The sequence below is a fragment of the Labrus bergylta genome, chromosome 3 (genome assembly GCF_963930695.1).
Source record: "Labrus bergylta chromosome 3, fLabBer1.1, whole genome shotgun sequence".
NCBI lineage: Eukaryota > Metazoa > Chordata > Actinopteri > Labriformes > Labridae > Labrus > Labrus bergylta.
The window spans coordinates 20292644-20311439 of NC_089197.1; the positions used below are offsets into that span (position 1 = coordinate 20292644).

Genomic DNA, 18796 nt, shown 5'->3' on the forward strand with positions numbered 1-18796 from the left:
TTTAGTTAAATTAGTATGTATGTGTTTGTGCGTGTGTGTGTGTGTGTGTGTGTGTGTGTGTGTGTGTGTGTTCAGTGGGCTTGGCCTTGTTGATGCTGGTGTGAGGGCCGTGACAGGCCATGGCGCTGCCCGGTGTGGGCTAAGAAGACTCTGAAGTCTTTGCCCAATTAAGGCAGACTCGCAGCCCTCTTCGTCCCCTGACATGGGACAGGGCTGCTTTGTACCAGGAGCACACACTCCCAGGGATTCCCTTTAAAAATATCTTCAATCGATGAGTCAATCAAGGAGAAAAAAAGCTGTCCTCTCTTCAGCTTGATGCCGTGTTGCCAGTTGGCTGCGAGGAGCAGGCAGGAACTGGGAGCGATGCTCATTAATATTTCAGCACCTGACACTTTCAACCAAAAGCTTCAACTAGGTCAATGTATATGTAAAAAAGTCAATGAATATCTATTTTGATTTCCCTTTAATTTGGTGTTTTGGAAGAGATCGCTGGCTATGCAGGTGGCAATCAACTATGCTCTGCCTAGAGGGAAGTGAATACATTAGTACAGCCCACGATGAGGACAGAGGCACCGCCTCCCCTGCAGATAGCCCTTACTTACCTGAACAAACATCTTTACAATCAATCTATCATATTATTAATGTAACAATGTCTCCGTTAAATAAATGAAAAAGTAAAAGGGAATATGGCATGGAGCAAAATTAAATCTTTTATTTGTACCACAAAGCATTAGAAGCTTTTAGCAAGAGTATGCAAGCACTATTCTGTTCCATCACAGGAACTGGTGCAGCTGTCTCCCTTCATCCCAAATAAAGCGAGCCAGTGGTCACCCAAGCAGTGGAATCTGCCATGACATGAAAGAAGTAACTGAACACTGCTCACAAAGAGCCGTTTTCAACAGGCAGCACACACCTACAGCTGCATTGTCCTTAACAGGTAGAGCTTAACGCATTTTTCACTCCCTGCGTCTTAGGATTTAGTTTTGTTTCCTCTGAATTCTTGGGCTCTCCTGTTCAACCTTTGTTAGAACGATCATCCTGATTAAGTGGGGAAAAAAAGCAAAGGGACCTTCAGCTTAAATAAGTCACTTCTAACATGCAGTCTACCTTTTGTTGATGTTTACCGCATTGAGGAGAGAGAGAGAGAGAGTGTGTTTTAAAGAAAGTGGGAGAGAAACAAAAAAAGAGACAGTGTGTTACTTTATGTGTGTATTTGGGGGCAGGGAAGTGAAGGTGATGAAAGTATAAAAGGGACATGAAGTAAAATTACTATTAAAGAAATGACAACTCTAATAGGATCAAAATATTGACAATGCATTGAAATGCCAAATAATAATAAAAGCAGCCGTCTAAGGTGGGGAATGTGAAATTGAATGCATTACCTCTGGTTATATTTTCTGTTTTTAGTTTAACATAATTCATTGTGTCGTTGAATGAAACCTTAACCAGGCTCATGCTTGACTCTGGCTCGTGCAAATCATAGTGAGATATCGTCACCTCTTAGTTTCTGTGACACTGGCCCTATTAGGACAGTGTGAAATGAGAGGCCCCCTTTATCAAGTCAGCTAAAAGAATCGCCCCATCATCTTCATCCTTCGGCCGCAATAAAGAACAGTGGGTAGTAATTCAGCGGCGAAATGAGCGAGAAGGAGAGAGAGTCTTTTGCTGATACAAGCCAACGAAGTAGAAAGGTTTGAACGCCCCAGATAAAAGCTTTCACTTTGGTCAGTTTCAGATTATTAATATTTCACGAAAGCACCTCACCTGACATAAATATGGCGTGGTCTTTAATAGCTCCCCTCCCAGTCTCTTGTTTGGAAGTTTATCATAGTGAGAGCTTACATGAAGAAGATTCTAGAAAGGTAACATAAATGGGATTAAGGAGAGGTTAAGATCATCCAGCGTGGCTGTTAGAAGGGGATATTAAATATTGATTTATCCCACTGTAATGACCGGGTAGAGGAGTGGTTCTAAGTGCTGCTTACAGATGAATCAATTCATCTTTTCATACAAAGTGTGTCTGAAGAGTACAATGCATCCCTCCCTAACCTTTAACACTAGGTCTCTAGCTATCTCTCTGTCTCTATCTCCCTCTCTCTCCTTGCCCAGCCATTGACCTAGGAGAACATGGTGTAGGGAAGACTCTCTGTCCAACAGTAAACAAGCCTTTAACCTGAGACCATGTAAAATATTCATGCTTTAGACAAGTATATTTTCTTATCTTTTTATTTGTATGTTTTTACGGTATCCCATCAGTACAATAAAACCTCTTACAAACCTTCTGCAATTTACCTTTTTGAAATATTTATCTAACGGTATTATTGTCTGCAGAGGGCAATTACTTTGTTCCATTATTTATCCATCTCCTCCTAACCCATTGGAAGCTTTTACCTAGAATGTGCCAGTGTGCCTTCAGTCAAATACGCTACAGTACTTCTGAATCCATTTGTAACCATTTGAATTGTTTCCCTCTATTATTCACTGCAGCTATATCTGGACATGCTGTTTTTCAGGGTCACGGGTGAATAAATATCAAGTGTATCTGTCTGTCCATTAGTTCTCGGATGGTGCATTCAGAAAGTCAACCATGTTACCATCTTGTTATCAACAATTTTGGCCATATGAAATATAGGGCCAATAGATCAGAGATGTATTACTAAACCCATTCATTCAAAATGCATTTATGTGAACTTCAAGAATCCAAGAAGCACTTTTGTTTTAAAATTACAATTATAAAAGGTTCACTGCATTGTTGCATGTTGACAAACATTGCTTTTTTTAGATCGTGTAAACTGTAAGTTGCTGACTACCTTGATACTGAGACTGTCCCAACAAATAATGCTCCAAAACTACAATTATTTACCTTTATGTTGGCAAGTAAGCATAAGACAGAGATCAAGGTGGTTGGAATAGTCAAACAAATATTGGACTTTCACCTCGAAGTCTGGGTCAAGACCTAACCAAAGAGCAGCTCTTACATGTTATCCACATTTTCCACATACGTTTGTTTGCTCCACATGTGGCCTGAACATTCCTGTTGTTAGGATGGAGGCACTGATAAAGGGAGTCCTCCTGTGGGTTGTATCAGAGGGCAGGGACTAAACACTATTGTGCTAATGTGGCTGAGAAGACTTATGTACCACTAGTTTCAATTTCAGCAATAGCAAGCTAATTCAATTTTCAGCCTTGGCAAAGTGTGTCCACCCTAATAAAAACAGACTTTTTTGGTACATTCATTTATTTGGTCGTCCTCCAGCAACATTTCCATTCGCCCTGATTCGCCATGCAATTGAATAGCTTGCCAGTGTTTTTTGCACCTGCATCTCTATAAAGAACCACCAGATAAGTTAATGTAGGATACCCTTGTGGTTAATGCCCATGTGTTAAATACATTCACATAGGTTAAACTTTCAGTCTTATCTGTCCTATCATGTACATTAGCAGGTCCTTGACCTGGTGATGTCCAATGTAAGCTGTCAGGGAAAAAAACCTATCATACAGAAGGGACAATTCAAGTATATTTGGGCCATTGGTTGACTCTGTCATTTATAGGTCATTTATAGGTCCATTCAACTTTGCATCATCAGACATGACACTGCTCTCCACTGATACCTCAACTTCTTTTAATATAGGGGCAACAGACATTGCAAAGTTATGCCCAGGAGGTTGTGTGAGATGAAATATATTCCTGTGCTGACATGTGCCTAACTGGAATCAAAAGGTGAAAGGCCAGTGTATTAACCTATTGAACTGCCCTTTTCTGCCCCCGGCCACATCTCCTCTCCTCAGTATTGATGACTACAATTGTCCATTTCCCGTGTCCCAAAGCTCAGCCTGTAAATATTCAAATGGAGCTTACATTGGTGCTCCACAAAATCGAGACTCCTAACCTATTGGTTGTAGTGCTATACTGTCCCTCCTGTGTGTGCATGTACGTGTGTGTACATATACATGTGCAAGCGTGTGTGTGTGTGTGTGTGTGTGTGTGTGTGTGTGTGTGTGTGTGTGTGTGTGTGTGTGTGTTGCCAGGGTTCTTTTCAGGCAAAGCCCTCACAAAGACTTTGAACATAATCTTGTCTGGTCTGCAGCCCTGGAAGCAATTTTCTGCCCCTTTTCGACTGCTGTCTTGGAAATTGCAAACCAAGGCGTTTTGGCTGCAATGTAAATCCTTGGCATACAAGGGTTTGCCCATCCAAATTAGATTATGCCCAGCTCCTAGACACTAGCTGTAGCCAGCAAGTGCTATTGTGAAGATTGCTTACATTAATGCTTTGTCCAATTGTTCATGTTTGCCAAAGAATAAAAATAACGTGTGACTCTGGATAATATGTGTTCACGTGTGTGTCCGCGGGCTCCTTTCCCAGGTCAGGTCTTTTGCTCCGTCTCGCCTCTTCCCCAGAAAGACATCAACACAGCATCTTGGTAGGGTCATCTGGCAGTAGTGGCTCCATTATTTTCTACACTTGTCAGTTAACATGGTGGATTTCTGGCCTGCTGCAGGTGCTTAGAAATGCTGCTGGCCACAGTGACTAAGACCTGTGATACCGCACTCACCATGAGGCACACACAACAGAGCAGGAGGGAAAGAATAGGCCACAAAGGACCATTTATAATCTATGGTATTGTTGCAAAAGGAATAATGGCTCCAGTGTCCAACAAGTCTTCGAGGTTTTTGTCCGTATGTGAAAGGGTTTTTTGTAATACTACAGTTCCTAGTATCCTGCTGTTTACAACCTGAAAGGGTTTGATAAGGAACTAGACTCCAGCCCAACTAAATGTAAGATTCCCCAGAGGACACAGTGAACAGTTCTGAATCAGTGGAGATTTGGAACCTGTTAAAAAAAGATGTCAACACGAAATGATCTCAGTGGTGTTGAGGAGAAAAAAGTACTGAACACACAGCCCTTACATGGTTGTATATTACACACTTTAAAAATTGTAATATTTTGAGCATGTGATTCTTATTGCAAAAAAAAAAAACGCGAAATGTCCGACATCTAGAGGAAAAAAAAATATTTAGACTAAAAGGACATTTCTTAAAGGTCACATTTTGTTGGTTCTCCCTGCAACAAAAAGCAACTCATCTTAAATAATGAAGCATATCCTTTTATTACGGACAAACGATAAACACTAAATTGGCACAAAGCCCAGAGAACGGTTACCCCACCATTTTTATTATATTTTTTCCATAGTTAAGGCTCCTTAATTTAATGAAATGACTTTTTAGCCTCTGTTTTAAACAAATGAGGTGATGCCCTGGCATTATAAATGAGACTAGAATGCTGGCCATCTCAGCTCTGTGTGATGTTGAGGACGACTTCCATGGAACGGATGCCAGCCTTTTGTGGGCTGCTACTGTTGATTCTGCTGCTGCCTGCATTAGCCTTAGCAAAAGGAGAGCTCAGGGTAAAAAGAGACCAACAGCCTGCTTGAAAGGAGCTGTGGGTTCACCGCATGGCTGGGTGTACTTAACATTTAAATGGTTCAAAACTAGCAGAAACTACTGCAGAGCTGCAGACTTATAAATAACACTGCAACTGGTTACAATAAAAATACAAAACAGATGAGGCGCTGAGCTGTGAGGAGCTGCAGCCATGTTAAAAAGTACAGTCTTTGTCTCCATCATGGCTGGGACGCATTGTCAGGGAAAAAAGAGAGGGTTATGACTGACACTTAATACACAAAGCTCTGTATTGCGGTCAGAGAGCCACAGCCATTAACTTGCCACATTCCAGGTGTGTGAAATAACCAGAGCCACTTCAGCACATTATCAAACACAAGTGTCTGGTTAGGGGTCTGCAGCTGGTAAAGGTTTCAATGATGACAATTTAAAAAATATTTCATCAAATACTTTCCAATATGGATGGGATTTTATGGTTCAATGATTCTGGAAAGGAAAGCAGTTACTGTCAGATTTCACGAGAAAGGCCCAAACATGTCATTTACTTTATATACAATACATTCATATACAGCTACATAATAATCAGACTGTTGTATGGCTTCAAGTTGGCAACTGGTACATGTTAGAAGGAACTAAATGCCTGCCAACTGCATGAAAGAAATAAAGCAGTTTTCTTTCTAAATAATCATTCTGGTTTCAAAATGTTTGGAAAGCACGAGTGCCAGCCTAATCTGTGCTTCTATCATCTGGTTTAACTTGTTCTTTTTCTTTCAACGCAGAGTTAAATCTTATGATGACAAAATCATCTTGAAAATGAAATGGTAAATACATATCACTAATATCGGTAGTTATTCAGTCAGTGCTGAATTTAATTATATCACAAAATTCACTTCAGTGTGTTCTGGCCGAGGCGAGTGTTATCACAAGAAGGAAGAACTGATTGTCTATTTTCTTCAACCGTCAAAGATATCCGTTCTTTCACTTTGGTGGCACCTATGGCCATGAAATGTAATTGCAGTTGGGGTATTTCCTCACAATATCAGTTTTTTTTTTAATGCTATTTTCCCTAAATGTTACTTGTTTAATGATCTTTCCCTCGATTTTTTTCTGGCATAGCAACAATTTCTGGTATTGCTAGTGGAGACTATAACAGCTTTCCTCAGGCTGCCATAGGCTGAATTGTTACTGACTAAAGATATATTCTTTAATTGAAAAACTTCAAGAATTTTTTTTTTGAAGTTTTAAAACAGGAAGATATTGTTTCATTTCTCAACCTGATTCAAAAACTCAGCGATCGGCCAAAAAATTAACGGCACACTTTTGTGCACCTGAGCCAACCTCAGTCTTCTGGCAAATTTTTTCTTTCATTTATTTTTGAACAATCTGATGCCATAAGGCTTTGCCTATAGCCTCAAGCTATTTAAAAAGGAACGAGTGAAGGAGTGTTAGCACTGGCAGCGCATTGCCTAAATATAGGGCAGGAGGAGGCACAATGCACAGGGCCGTCAGCCACCCGCCTCTGCCCAGAATACACCCTGTGGGCAGAGCAGCAGGCCTCCGGCACATGTTCTGTGGCTGGCCAGATTAAAGCTCTCTTTACAGCACTGACAAGAGCTCTTTTGGGTTTCCTCGCCCAAGAAGTTGTACTGACTCTGCTATCATCTTTCTACTTCTCTGTCTTCCTCAGTGTCTCAGCTTCAGTTGACTGGCTCATGACTGTACTGGGTGGCCACATGCATCTCAACATATATGAATATGTTAATACCGTTTTAAGACAAAAAAAAAACTGCATAGGCAGGGCAGATGAGATTATTGTGGGTGGCAGTTTTCCACTACAGCTCACAGTGCATTGCTATTATTTTAGTTGCAGGGTGGAGAGACGCATGTTGAAGTCATTTGAGGGAGGGACTGGTTGCTTGCCAGCGGTAGTGGTCAGAGAAGAAGGGGAAAATGTGTACTACAACATCTTTTGTTTCCTGTTTCTTTGTCTCTACACAATCCAAACAACTTCAAATGTATGCATTTGATGTGTTTTAAAGTATTTTACCATTCCCTTGTAGTGCACTTCATAAATACGTTTTATAACAGCCATCCACTCCCTCTCTCTTTCTGGTGGTATGGCAGGCCTCCCAAGATACTGCATGTCCTTTGCTTCCTCTCTGTGTCAGAGTGATCAGTAAAAATTTAATGACACTATAAAATAATAAAAGTGTCATTAATTTATCACAGCACTTGATGCGTATAGGCAGTAAAGCAGCATTAGTTCACTGAATATTTTCAAACCCTAAAACAAAACTACGATGCTGTGAAGATGATTTATGGCCCTAATTTCAACTATGATTCTAATTTGCTGATATAAATTACCAAACTTATAACCAATAAGTACATTAAGCTCAGTATAAATTTTATGAAAATGTGTGGTACCATATTGCAAGGGTAGTCTGATTTTAATTAGCATAGCCAACATAAGACAGGAAGGAGTACTTAGTGTGACAACCCCATGTAGTATGTAAAATGCATTCTCAGTCAAAGTATTTGCACATGTTTTGATCCTTACATGCCAAATGAAGTGAGGTGACCTCCAAGAACAAGAGTCTCATTCAGTCTCTTTCCCCAATGTCTAATGCACTAATGTTCACTAATCACATGACTTTGTGCGCTGGAGAAAGAAATTCAATGCTGAGCTAGTTATTAATGAAATTCATTGATGGATGGCCCCTGTTCTCCCTCCTCCTCAGCCCAACATGATGCTTAATGATCATGAGTTTATAAAAGGACTTGATTGATCAGGAGGGACCACCGAAGTGCAGAAGAGGGACGAGATGACTACTTTATTACAGACGCACAGCGCACACTGTCTTCTTACCGGACTGTCCAAGCAGCATCCGAAACAGCAACATTGCCCCTCCAACTAATCGCACATCAGTCACTTTGTCATCGGGCTGCTAGCTTCTTTCATTAACAGCAATAATGTAGCTGGGTGATGAATACGACTACACAGTGTGTGTATGTGTGTTTCTTAACGCAGAATGTGGGACAGAGAAAGGCCCCACACTCCATCTTCTCTTTACAAAGCGTCCTCTTGCCCAGCAGGGACCAGTACATATGTCATAATTAGAAAACACTTAAGTAAGCAAAGGGCTGTCAGATAGACAGGCTCTAATCACAGGCCATAAGCAGGTAGTGCCTAATTGTATATCAGAATCACTCAGCTGGCCATAAATAATGACTGTCTCTTCAAGTATGATGGTAAATTGCAGAGCTCTTTTCTATCTCTCTCACAGTCCTTTCTTTTGAGGAATAGTTCTTGAATAAATAAAAGCATGAGGCAAATCAAAATACTGTGAAAGGCCTCAAATGGACTTGAACTGTCTCCATCCTTCATCTTGTCATCTTTTCTTTTAACCCTTAAGAAAAAAGGTTAAAGAAAAACAAGAAAAGAAAAAAGGAACTGGACATCCACAATGATTCTTTTTCTTTTTTGATCAAAAATGTGTCTTAACTACTGTCAGCTAATGTTTGGTGAGCGCAACTAAATAAATCACAATATTTGTATTTACAATACTTAAGTGTGCTTAATTTTTTAGCACCTTCTCCTGTAAAACTACACTTCCCTGAGGGGAATAAGTGAAAAACACAACAAAATGCTACAATGCGTTACAAAAGAAGGGGCTAAAAGATTAATGTGTGTGTTGGTGTCTGCGTATGTGGCAGGGGAGCTGTTAGCATTGTGTTGGGACTCTACCTGAATGTCGGTTCAGACTGCATGCGATAGGCATGTTTAGAAAAGAGAGAGGCAGAGGTCAGAGTAGACGGTACATCTTTGGCAGAGACTGAATGCTCACCCTGGGAGTAAAACAAATGCTTTTTTTTTTGAATGGTGGCAACATGCCCGCTTTTAGTGTCATCCAGGCGAAACCTAGGGGGGAGAGATTATTTGTATCATGCCGAGGCAAAGTGTCCATCTCCTAGTTGAGTCTTTAGAGAGGAAGACAGCCCTTTGCTAATGCCCTGTGTATTCACTGAGGAAGTAGGTCATTCAACAATGGAGCCAGCAGCAGTCGGCACTCTCCCCTTGCATAATACATTAAGTGTAATGTGCAGCAACTATTCAGAGGCCCCCCGAAAGCTGTTATTTTATTCTGTAAATGCACACGGACATGACATTTGATATTGTCACAGAGCGCTGAATGACAGGGTTTCATTGTGCGTCAAGTACAACATGATGCCAAGTTTAATCTGAGCACAAAGCAACATGACAAACGGGAAAACACGGTGTGTTCTCTAAAGCATGAACTCTGAATAAATGATGGGCGCTGAGCTCTGGGCGCTGCAGACTGCAAGGGAGGATGTAAGGAGAAGATTACAGAGGAAAATCTGAGCACTGCAAAGAGGGCCACGGCCCCATTGTGTGGCTCGGATCACAAAGTATCCTTCTGTAAATCTATTTACAGCACCCCTGGCCCTCACTGTCTCGCTGCCTCCTGTCATCCATTATAGCAGCTGCTGAATAGAGAGATGAGAGAGGAAAAAGCTACATCCAGCTCGTGTCAAAAGAGCAGCGCTTCAAAAGAACCTCCATTTATCAAAGACACTTTTTTTCTTTTCAAAATTTCAGATTCCTGATGGGGTTATTTTTACAATTCTATCACGGTAAAAGAAAGAAGTTGTGTGTGTTTGTTCCTGAACCTGACTGTTTCTATTTCTCTGTAGGAGAGGGCGCATTATGAGGGCATCGGGCACCACCTCAGCAAGCTGGGCGAGGAAGGAAAGATTGGTCACAGAGTAATTGACCTCACCAGGCCAGAGGATCTAGATGGTAAGCCATGTTGCTTGTCTTTCTTCATTTTTTCCACATTATTGTAAGTGAAGACTAGGATTTTTTTCCCCCCCTTATAACCAAGAGAAACTAACTGCAAGTTTTGGCGAAATCAGTTTCAATGAGTTATTTGTGTTGACTTTTATTTTCCTACACCAGAGCTTTTTCATTTAGCTGCCTGGGGTACAAATCAATCTAGCCCTTTAATAATTAAAACAATTACACTGAAATGAAGAAAGTATTTAAGATAATAATTTGTTGGAAAAAGAGACATTACCTCTAACGAAAACGACACAGTCACACAGAGTTAATGTACATTTTGTTAGTACAGTGTTTGATCATTAAACTATCATTATGTTTTAGGAAGGGTATTTAGAAAAGGTGTTAAAACCTACAGTGTGTTTACAACAACATATGTCTCCTCTCAGTTGTAGGAAAAGGAAACACTGAAAACACATTTAAATTCACATGATTGCAGGTCTAAGCTGTAGGAAATGTAAATGTCCGTTTTCCTTTGCACTCCACTCTTTTTCAACTCTTGCCCTTTTAAGAAAGTAACTGAATGGGCCTGCCCTATGAATTTTCTCGTTTGAAAGCAAAAGGTGTTTGGATGGCTGACAAAGTCCGCTTCAGAATGCAGCCGTGTGTCTCCGTTGTGGATGTGAGAGTGGTTTGTAAGGGTGTGTGCAGAAGCATGTGCGTGTGTGTAAGAGAGAAGTGAGGGTTGAGGGGTGAATGCCGTTTGAAATGAACCGAGGCTCCGAGGTTTTCACACGTAGGTGAGTGAAAGACAAGGGTGCCTGAGGACAAAGTTGGCTATTTTCCAAGCTCGGCCCCTGTTGCTGTTGTGCTTGTTTGAGGTCCCGGGCACAGGGGTGTAAATTCGAGTTGCACCGGAGTGACAAAGCGTCATCTCCCTTTGTGGTGCTGGCTCCTACACAGGAGCAAGGAGTACCTCAGTGCTCCAGTGTTTGTCTGACATAAATATTTGTGGCAGTTTCCATGGCACTTCAGAGCCAGAGCAAAGAGGAAAATGGTTCTGACTCATCTTTGATGCCTCCAACAGTCTCAAGGCAGAAGGACAAATATTTCTCAGGACAATGTAACCCATCAACAGCTTCAAATAGCATCTTAGACACATTCCCATCAGTTTTGGGGGAAAAAAAAAAGTCCTGCATTATTGGCTCACATAGATCTTCCTTAAAACTCTTTCTCATTCCCATAAAAATGTTTACCAACTCAAAAGCGAATGTTGTTTTTACTCATGTCTAGTTTCACATCACACCCAATCCTGAGGATGAGAATTAGAGGTGCATTTAGTGGATTCATTGACATGTTTCCCATGTGAGCCACAGCAGCAGATCCCATCCCACCCATCTGACTCCACGCACAGATGTCGCTGCCAGTGCTCATTCTCCCAGTGGGAACCTTCCCTCTGTGGCTACTGTGGAGTCAGGACGAAAACGAGCGCACACCAGGGCAGTTGTGTCCTTTTAAGTCCTGCGCAGGGCCGAGGGAAAGGCTCGCGCCAGACGCCTCACATCAGTGTTCCCAGTGGGCTATGGATTAGGAGCAGGCAGAGGTTAAAGAAGAGGAGAGGTCCTCTTCCCAGGGGGGAGATGGCTGGGAGCCAGGGCAGCACACATAACTCAGAACACACAGTTACAATTTCTTCTCCTTCGCTACAAATATATCTGTCCGTCTGCTTCAGCTTCACCAGCAGGAAAACACACACGGCTGAATGATGTGAAGCAGGGTTTTATGATGTGAACCACAAAGTGTTTACTCTTCTGAGAACATGTTTACTTGTGGAATCCTTGTTGTGAGGATTTTCTACTCTCTGAACCAATTGAAGCTGGGTTCTTTGGAATACCTAAAACAGAATGGATATAATTGCAGCTAATTTTCTCTTAATTGTATTTTCTTGACAGAACCGGCAGGTTATAGGTAATGCAGATACCAGGGTTAAAACCAGGCTCAATATGGTTTATTTTAGTTTTTATGTAAAGCTTAAATGACAACATCTTAACATGTATTAACCACATGCTTCCCTTCTGCTGTTAGATGGTTGCTAAGGTGTCTAAAAAATGTGTGATTTTCAGCCATACTTTGCTCAGTATAAGAACGGGCATTTCAATATCCTTTGACCGACAAAACGTCAAATCAACTCTCACTTAATACTTGAGTTTAAATTGAATCATGAATTAAATTGCTTTTTTGGCACTAATGTGCGACTGGAAACAAATTTGATTTTGTACATAATTACACTTTAGCTCAGGAATTCACAACAAACTTTAAATACTTTGGTTGTTTCCCTAAAAAAGGAAAATTACTGGGTGTTCCCCCCCCCCGCCCTTACATCGGGCGTGAAAGCCCCTCGGTGTGTAGCAGCTTTGCCTCCAGAACAGAGCAGCCACATTGAGCAGGCCCAGTGTACAGCGGACTTCTGTCACCACAGCAGCTCGCAGAAAGCTTTAGGTTGCTAAAGCTAATATTTGCAAATCATGCAGCAACCAAAGCCCTAACGACTTGGAAAAAAGCAGCAAAGGAATGGAAATAGATAGGATTTCCTCCATTTTACAAAGCCAAGAGTCTAAGGCATGAACCCACCGCAAATTCATTAGGTCTTTTTAAGCTCTGACGTAAACATGACCAAATACCACAAAGGCCTCAGCCCAGCCAGCCCCCTTTGTTCATTCACATGTGGCAGTATGGAGCTAGTGTGTAGCTGAGATTGTGTGTTTGTCTTAAGCGCCCCCATCACGGAGGGTCTGCAAAGAACAAAGACGTTGTTGAGAGATGTGGGGAAGCAGGAAACAGAATTAATCTAAACGCCAAGTGTGATAATATCAACTATAGAGTGAGAACAGATTAGGCTTTAGCTAAGTAATGTCTCTAACTAAGTCCTCGTGGAGTAGGATAAGAAGAACAGCAGTGTTGCATTGCTGTTACAGATCATCGGTGAGGAGCTTCTTTACATCGGTAGCTTGGAGCTGTTATCAAGATTCATACGAGCTGATTGTTTAAAAAGGGGTTTTGTTGTTGTTTTTCTTCCACTGTGAGGCCGTGGGAATCAAGCTGGGGCTTTTATTGCAGAGGAGTTTTACTTGAAAAAAGCTCAGACATGATGATTTATCTTGGCACAACAACAATGGGTCAACACAATCAATAAGACAGATCCTTTTTTTTTAAGTTGGCACATTAAAATGTATCCCCAACAGGACAGATTCCTGTGTGGTTTTGTTTCTGTGATGTTGTGAAAGATTAGACTCCTCTTTTAGCTTTAAGAAGGGATAGAGAAGACAAAAGTAAAAGCCATGGCCTGCATGTTGAAACAGGTTGGCTGTTTGTTCCCAAGTTTCCATATAACCAAGCTCACACAGTAACACACACAGGCACACACACATAAACATCTTACCTTAAAGAAAAAAGGATTGGCATGTTCTAAAAGGGCTTATATGACTTGTAATTTGTAATGGTTTAATTAGCCTGCTATGAGCTCAGGCTAGAACAGAGGCACTGAGCGTCTTGTCCTGTCCATCCGCACACATTTAACTAGCCTGATCCTGCTCCGAGGGAGAGGCTCTATTGTCAGCAGTAAATGCCTTCAGTCAGAGGTGTTAGATTTGATCCCAACAGGGAGGGCTTGGCAGGTTTGCGTGATTGTTGCCTGCTCACTGAGGCTCATCCTCTTGAGCGGATTCCTGGGTGACATTATGTGTCTGCCCGCAGAACAAAGATGAGTAAGGAGGAGAAGGGGGGGGGGGGGAGAGGGGACGGCAGGGGCAGTGCTACCCTCTGGCTTGGTGCATGGTCGAGTCTGAGCCTGCAGCGCACAGGTGTGAAAGGCTTTTAGGTCCAACTACATTTTCTCTCTGTATCTCAACCGTTTCCCCTTTTTTTTCTGCAATGTCCTCATTCGCTCTCACTTGTTCATTTTTTATAGACCCTCCCCACACACACACACACACACACACACACACACACACACAAAATCATCCTTTCTCCCTGTAATTCATGCTTCTCATCAGCAGTGTTTCCAGGAGAGACAAAATTAAAAGGGGATTCTCATATTGCTCTGTCACACTTGAGCTGCAGCCCTCATGAATCACAATAAATTCTATTAAGCAGCACTCCCTCTGTTTTGCCCCCCCCCCCCCCCCCCCCTTCTCCCTAGCTACCACCCAGGGGGGCTGCCCTGTCACTTCTAAACATCTGTTTATTTACACAATCACACACCTAACTAACTGATTCCTAAATGTCCTGCACCTCCTGGAAAGAATAGTTAAAGCTCATTTACGAAATGTCAGAGCAGTGTCGTGATTTTCAATGAAAAGATTGAAACAATGTTGCAGTAAATTGGATGCTGCAATTTCTGGGGATTTGCCGAGATTTTCTGGCTAATACACGGGATGTCACTGATTAAGTCATGTCACTTAAATTGTTTTGAAAATGTTATTTCAGGTTAAAGGGCACCTAACTGTGAGAGGTTTTTGGTTTCCCCGATGAGATAGCCTAATAGTATGGGTCCAAATGATGAAGAAATGCTGTTGTTCATTTAAACAGCTCTCTGTAGCATCCAACAGAGCAGACAGGCACTTTTCTATGTGCCATCATGTGAGTAAAAAACCATGCCTCATCTGGCTTCCCTCCAATGAACCAGGTCCCGTGGCTGGTTTCCTGGCTAACTACGGATGTGGCACGAGTTGATGGCAGGGGCTTGTTTTGTCCCCCTCCCTGTAAGAAGCTCACCTCTGCCCGTATGCATGCACACCAGTATATAAATTGCTGAATCAGTGTCAGTGATAGAGTAATGGCACGGGAGGCATCGTAAATTACAGCGAGCGATCCCGGGGCGCAGACACTGGCTGTCGTGTCTGAGTGAGCGCTGCGCTCCTGAGCTAATGAATACCTTCATCTGGCCCCGGCAGTCAGCAGATTGCCCCGCGTTGATGGATACTGTCAGCCCTCCGCCACACCACATTTCATTGCACAATAAACATGGTTGTCAAAACCAAACAAAGTGAAATCAATTCATCCTGTACAGTGAGTGCATGCTAAATGAAATTAACGTACTGTGTGGCCGATGGCAGCAAAGGTAGTGTATTATTTCTGAATTCATGATGACTTAAGGGGCCTATGGCATCCTACGAGGGAAAGGCAAACACACAGAACAAGACATTTAGAAATTTAAGAAGTGTTGATAAAGTAAAACGTAAAGTGTCTGATTTCAGTTTTTTTTTTATATGGTTAAATTACTGAATTAAATAATAACCAAGTCGAATATTTCACAGATCAATCAAGATCTCAATATATTTGTAACTATAAAAATGAGAACTAGGTTAAATGTGAAAATTACTTATCAGGTTACATTTAAAAAATATTCAGATTATATTTGACAATGTATGACAAAATCACATAACTATCTACATTTGTTAAAATATTTTTATATTTATATATATAAATGATCACAAATATGGAATTTTTGCGATATAACAGTTTGAAAGAAATACCTTCATTTGAAATTATGAATCTTATTTATGTTCAGCCAGGATACACATGACGATAGGAAATGAAAAGTCAACTTTGTTTTACTAGCCCCTGCAGACAATATATGTGGCTGTTGTGTGTTAATCAAGAACTGTTTTCTTTAGGAAAATGTTTTCCTAAAGGGCAATTGGACCGCAGTCAGCACAAATAAAAAAAACAAACTTCCACAACTCCGCCATCTGCTATAATGGAGGAGGATGTGTGCTCCTTTTGTACAGCAGCTGTGAATGTGACTACATAAAGTCATGCTACTTGTCTCTTATAATACTATCTCAAAAGAAGACACGCTTTTTCAAAGTGATGGCACTTAAACTCTCGAGGCTGAAAATGGTGCAGCAGCATCCTCAGTGAGGTTTCAGCGGATTTGGAATTAATGTGTCTGCACAGTCCTCCATTACTCATTAAGAGTTTGATTTTGTTTATCAACTGAAATAATAATAGAAATCAAACCCCAGGTAACGCGTGCCAAGGCTGCTAGAGGAACGGTCTAATGAGAAGGCTTCACATGTGGATGATGAAATATGCATGAGTCATCCCGAGCTTTCTTTTCCAGATTTGAGATCATTAAAGATGTATCGTAGCATATGGAGGGCTTTTTTTGTCTTATTTTTCAAGCCTTGTTTATCAACATGTTTTTGTTTGTTTAAATATTCATACTGCTTTTATTTAATTCTTTCACATCTTACATATAAAAGGAAGCAAATGCGCATGCAAACAGAAATCATTATCAGTCTGATGTACAGTTTAATACTGAGAGAAACTCTCTTATGCTGATTGTGAATGCCCTGATTGAGAAACAGCACTTTGCAGAATCGGCACGGTCTCTCATCGCAAATGTGTGCCTGGTTTGTTTGTGTGTGTGTGTGTGTGTGTGTGTGTGTGTGTGTGTGTGTGTGTGTGTGTGTGTGTGTGTGTGTGTGTGTGTGTGTGTGTGTGTGTGTGTGTGTGTGTGTGTGTGTGTGTGTGTGTGTGTGTGTGTGTGTGTTTGAAGGAAAAAGATTGAGAAAGAGGAAGGAAGGAAAAAAGAGAGAAAGCAGAGGAATGGCGTGCCTGGATTTATTTGTGCATATATGTGTTAAAATGTACTTTGGCTCAACACTTTATTAAAAGTTCCCAGAGTTTTGAACTTTCCTCCTTAATTTTCCTTTTTTTAGAGACTGCCTCAAGTCCCATATTTGTTATTCATGTTGGCACTCTTCTTCTTTTTATTGACACTATGAATATTAAATTGAAATGTGTAGAGAAAATATTTAACTTCCACCCAAGTCCATGGGTTTTAAATAGAGTGAATTTAGAAACAAAAAAGTGCATGCATTGTATTGCATGCACTTTTATAGCACATAAAATACAAGCCTGTCAAGTCAGTCAAACCCCCCCCCCCCCCCTCTAGGAGGATGTGTTGCCCTGCACTCATCTGAAACAATGTTCATGATGATGATAGCAGTGATGTCAGTCGATGAAGGAGAGTTTAAACTTGGCTGGTCATTAAATCAATGTCCTGCCTTGCTCCCTCTTCTTGTTCCTGCTCTGGCTAGTCCAGGGCACAAGGAGGTAAATGGCTCTAAACCCCAACCCTATTATTGTTGGCCAACAGGAGGCGCTGGATCTGCCGAGGCACGAGTCTTCAGGGAAGCCCGAGGGAGGAACAACAACGAGCCGCACATTAAAAGGCCCATGAATGCGTTCATGGTGTGGGCCAAAGACGAGCGGCGCAAGATCCTCCAAGCTTTCCCCGACATGCACAATTCCAACATAAGCAAGATTTTGGGTAAGAAATTTTCAATCAAGCTAAATACATTTTAAGTATTTAATTATTATTACTCACATTCAATATTATATCTGGGTTTTAAAGTCACCAGTAAGAACTTTGGCTTTATTATACCAGTTAAATCTGGTAATTAGGGCTTATAGCTGCACTCATTTCAATGGAATAAACCCAACAGAATTCTTTCATGACACACTGTAAAGGTGAAGAACTGCTCTGTACAAAGGGACTGTAAAACTGAACTGACTATAATTTTCTGCCCATGTTTTGTACATTTATATATGGGTTTATTACTGCAGTATCTAAGAGGGGAGGCTGTGTTATCTCATAGGCCAGCGTGCATCAAGCCCCCTCAGCACACAGATGGATTTATCGCCCATCGCTACCATAAGTGTTTGTCATGAAAAATGACAGAGGCTAAATGGGTCTTGTCCCCTCAGCATTGGAGTCCATACATCAGAGCTGTTAAAAGTGCTGTCATCCAATACCTAGCAGGACACTTCACAGGGCCGCAGTATTTACTACACACACATGTTGTACCTTTCTGTTTGACATGGAAGCATGTACCTTGTCTCAGATAATGTGCATATGCTAAATGGAGGTAACATCACAGGTTTGCTAGAAAACCTCTCCTGTTAAAAGCACAGCTCAATGTCACAGTAAGCTTTGGCCCCCATGTGGTCAAATGTGTTCTGCTTTGAATTTTAGATGATTTTCATGTGGCAGAATTTAAAGTGAAAGCTTTCTGAATCCATGCTATATGATGTTTGATCATTTTAAGATGATTGTTAGATCAGGCTTGAATGGTAGGATATTAAGACAGCTTTGTCTTGTGCTCGTGTTAAAAAAATAGAATGAAGTCCATGTCTATCCAGAAAAATGTACTTTTAAAACAAAGTTTTTCTGTTCAAACACATTAATCTAAATCTTTGGTATGGTGTAGGTTCTCGGTGGAAGTCCATGTCCAACCAGGACAAGCAGCCATATTATGAGGAGCAGGCCCGTCTGAGCAAGCTCCACCTAGAGAAGTACCCAAACTACAAGTACAAGCCTCGGCCTAAGAGGACCTGCATCATCGATGGAAAAAAACTTCGCATTGGAGAGTACAAGCAGATGATGCGGTCACGTCGTCAAGAGATGAGGCAGTTCTTTACGGTGGGGTAGGTTCGCTGTCTCAAATAACATAAAACAAAACAAAGACAATCTTTAAAAAGCCAAACTCAACTTTAACTTTCTGCCTTGCTAGAGCAGAGCTCTAAAT

The 18796-nt window shown here is 41.3% G+C and overlaps 1 protein-coding gene across 5 annotated transcripts in view; it reads left to right on the plus strand.

Moving 5' to 3' along the window:
* Positions 1-18796, plus strand: part of sox6 (SRY-box transcription factor 6) — a 131837-nt gene that overhangs the window by 106961 nt on the left and 6080 nt on the right. For 4 of the 5 annotated variants that reach the window (XM_065952917.1, XM_065952918.1, XM_065952916.1 and 1 more), the window contains 3 exons: positions 10115-10220; positions 17365-17538; positions 18479-18695. In XM_065952917.1, the coding sequence (XP_065808989.1) occupies positions 10115-10220; positions 17365-17538; positions 18479-18695 (497 nt within the window). The remainder of the gene's footprint in view (positions 1-10114; positions 10221-17364; positions 17539-18478; positions 18696-18796) is intronic. The other variant, XM_065952920.1, reaches the window with a different exon arrangement.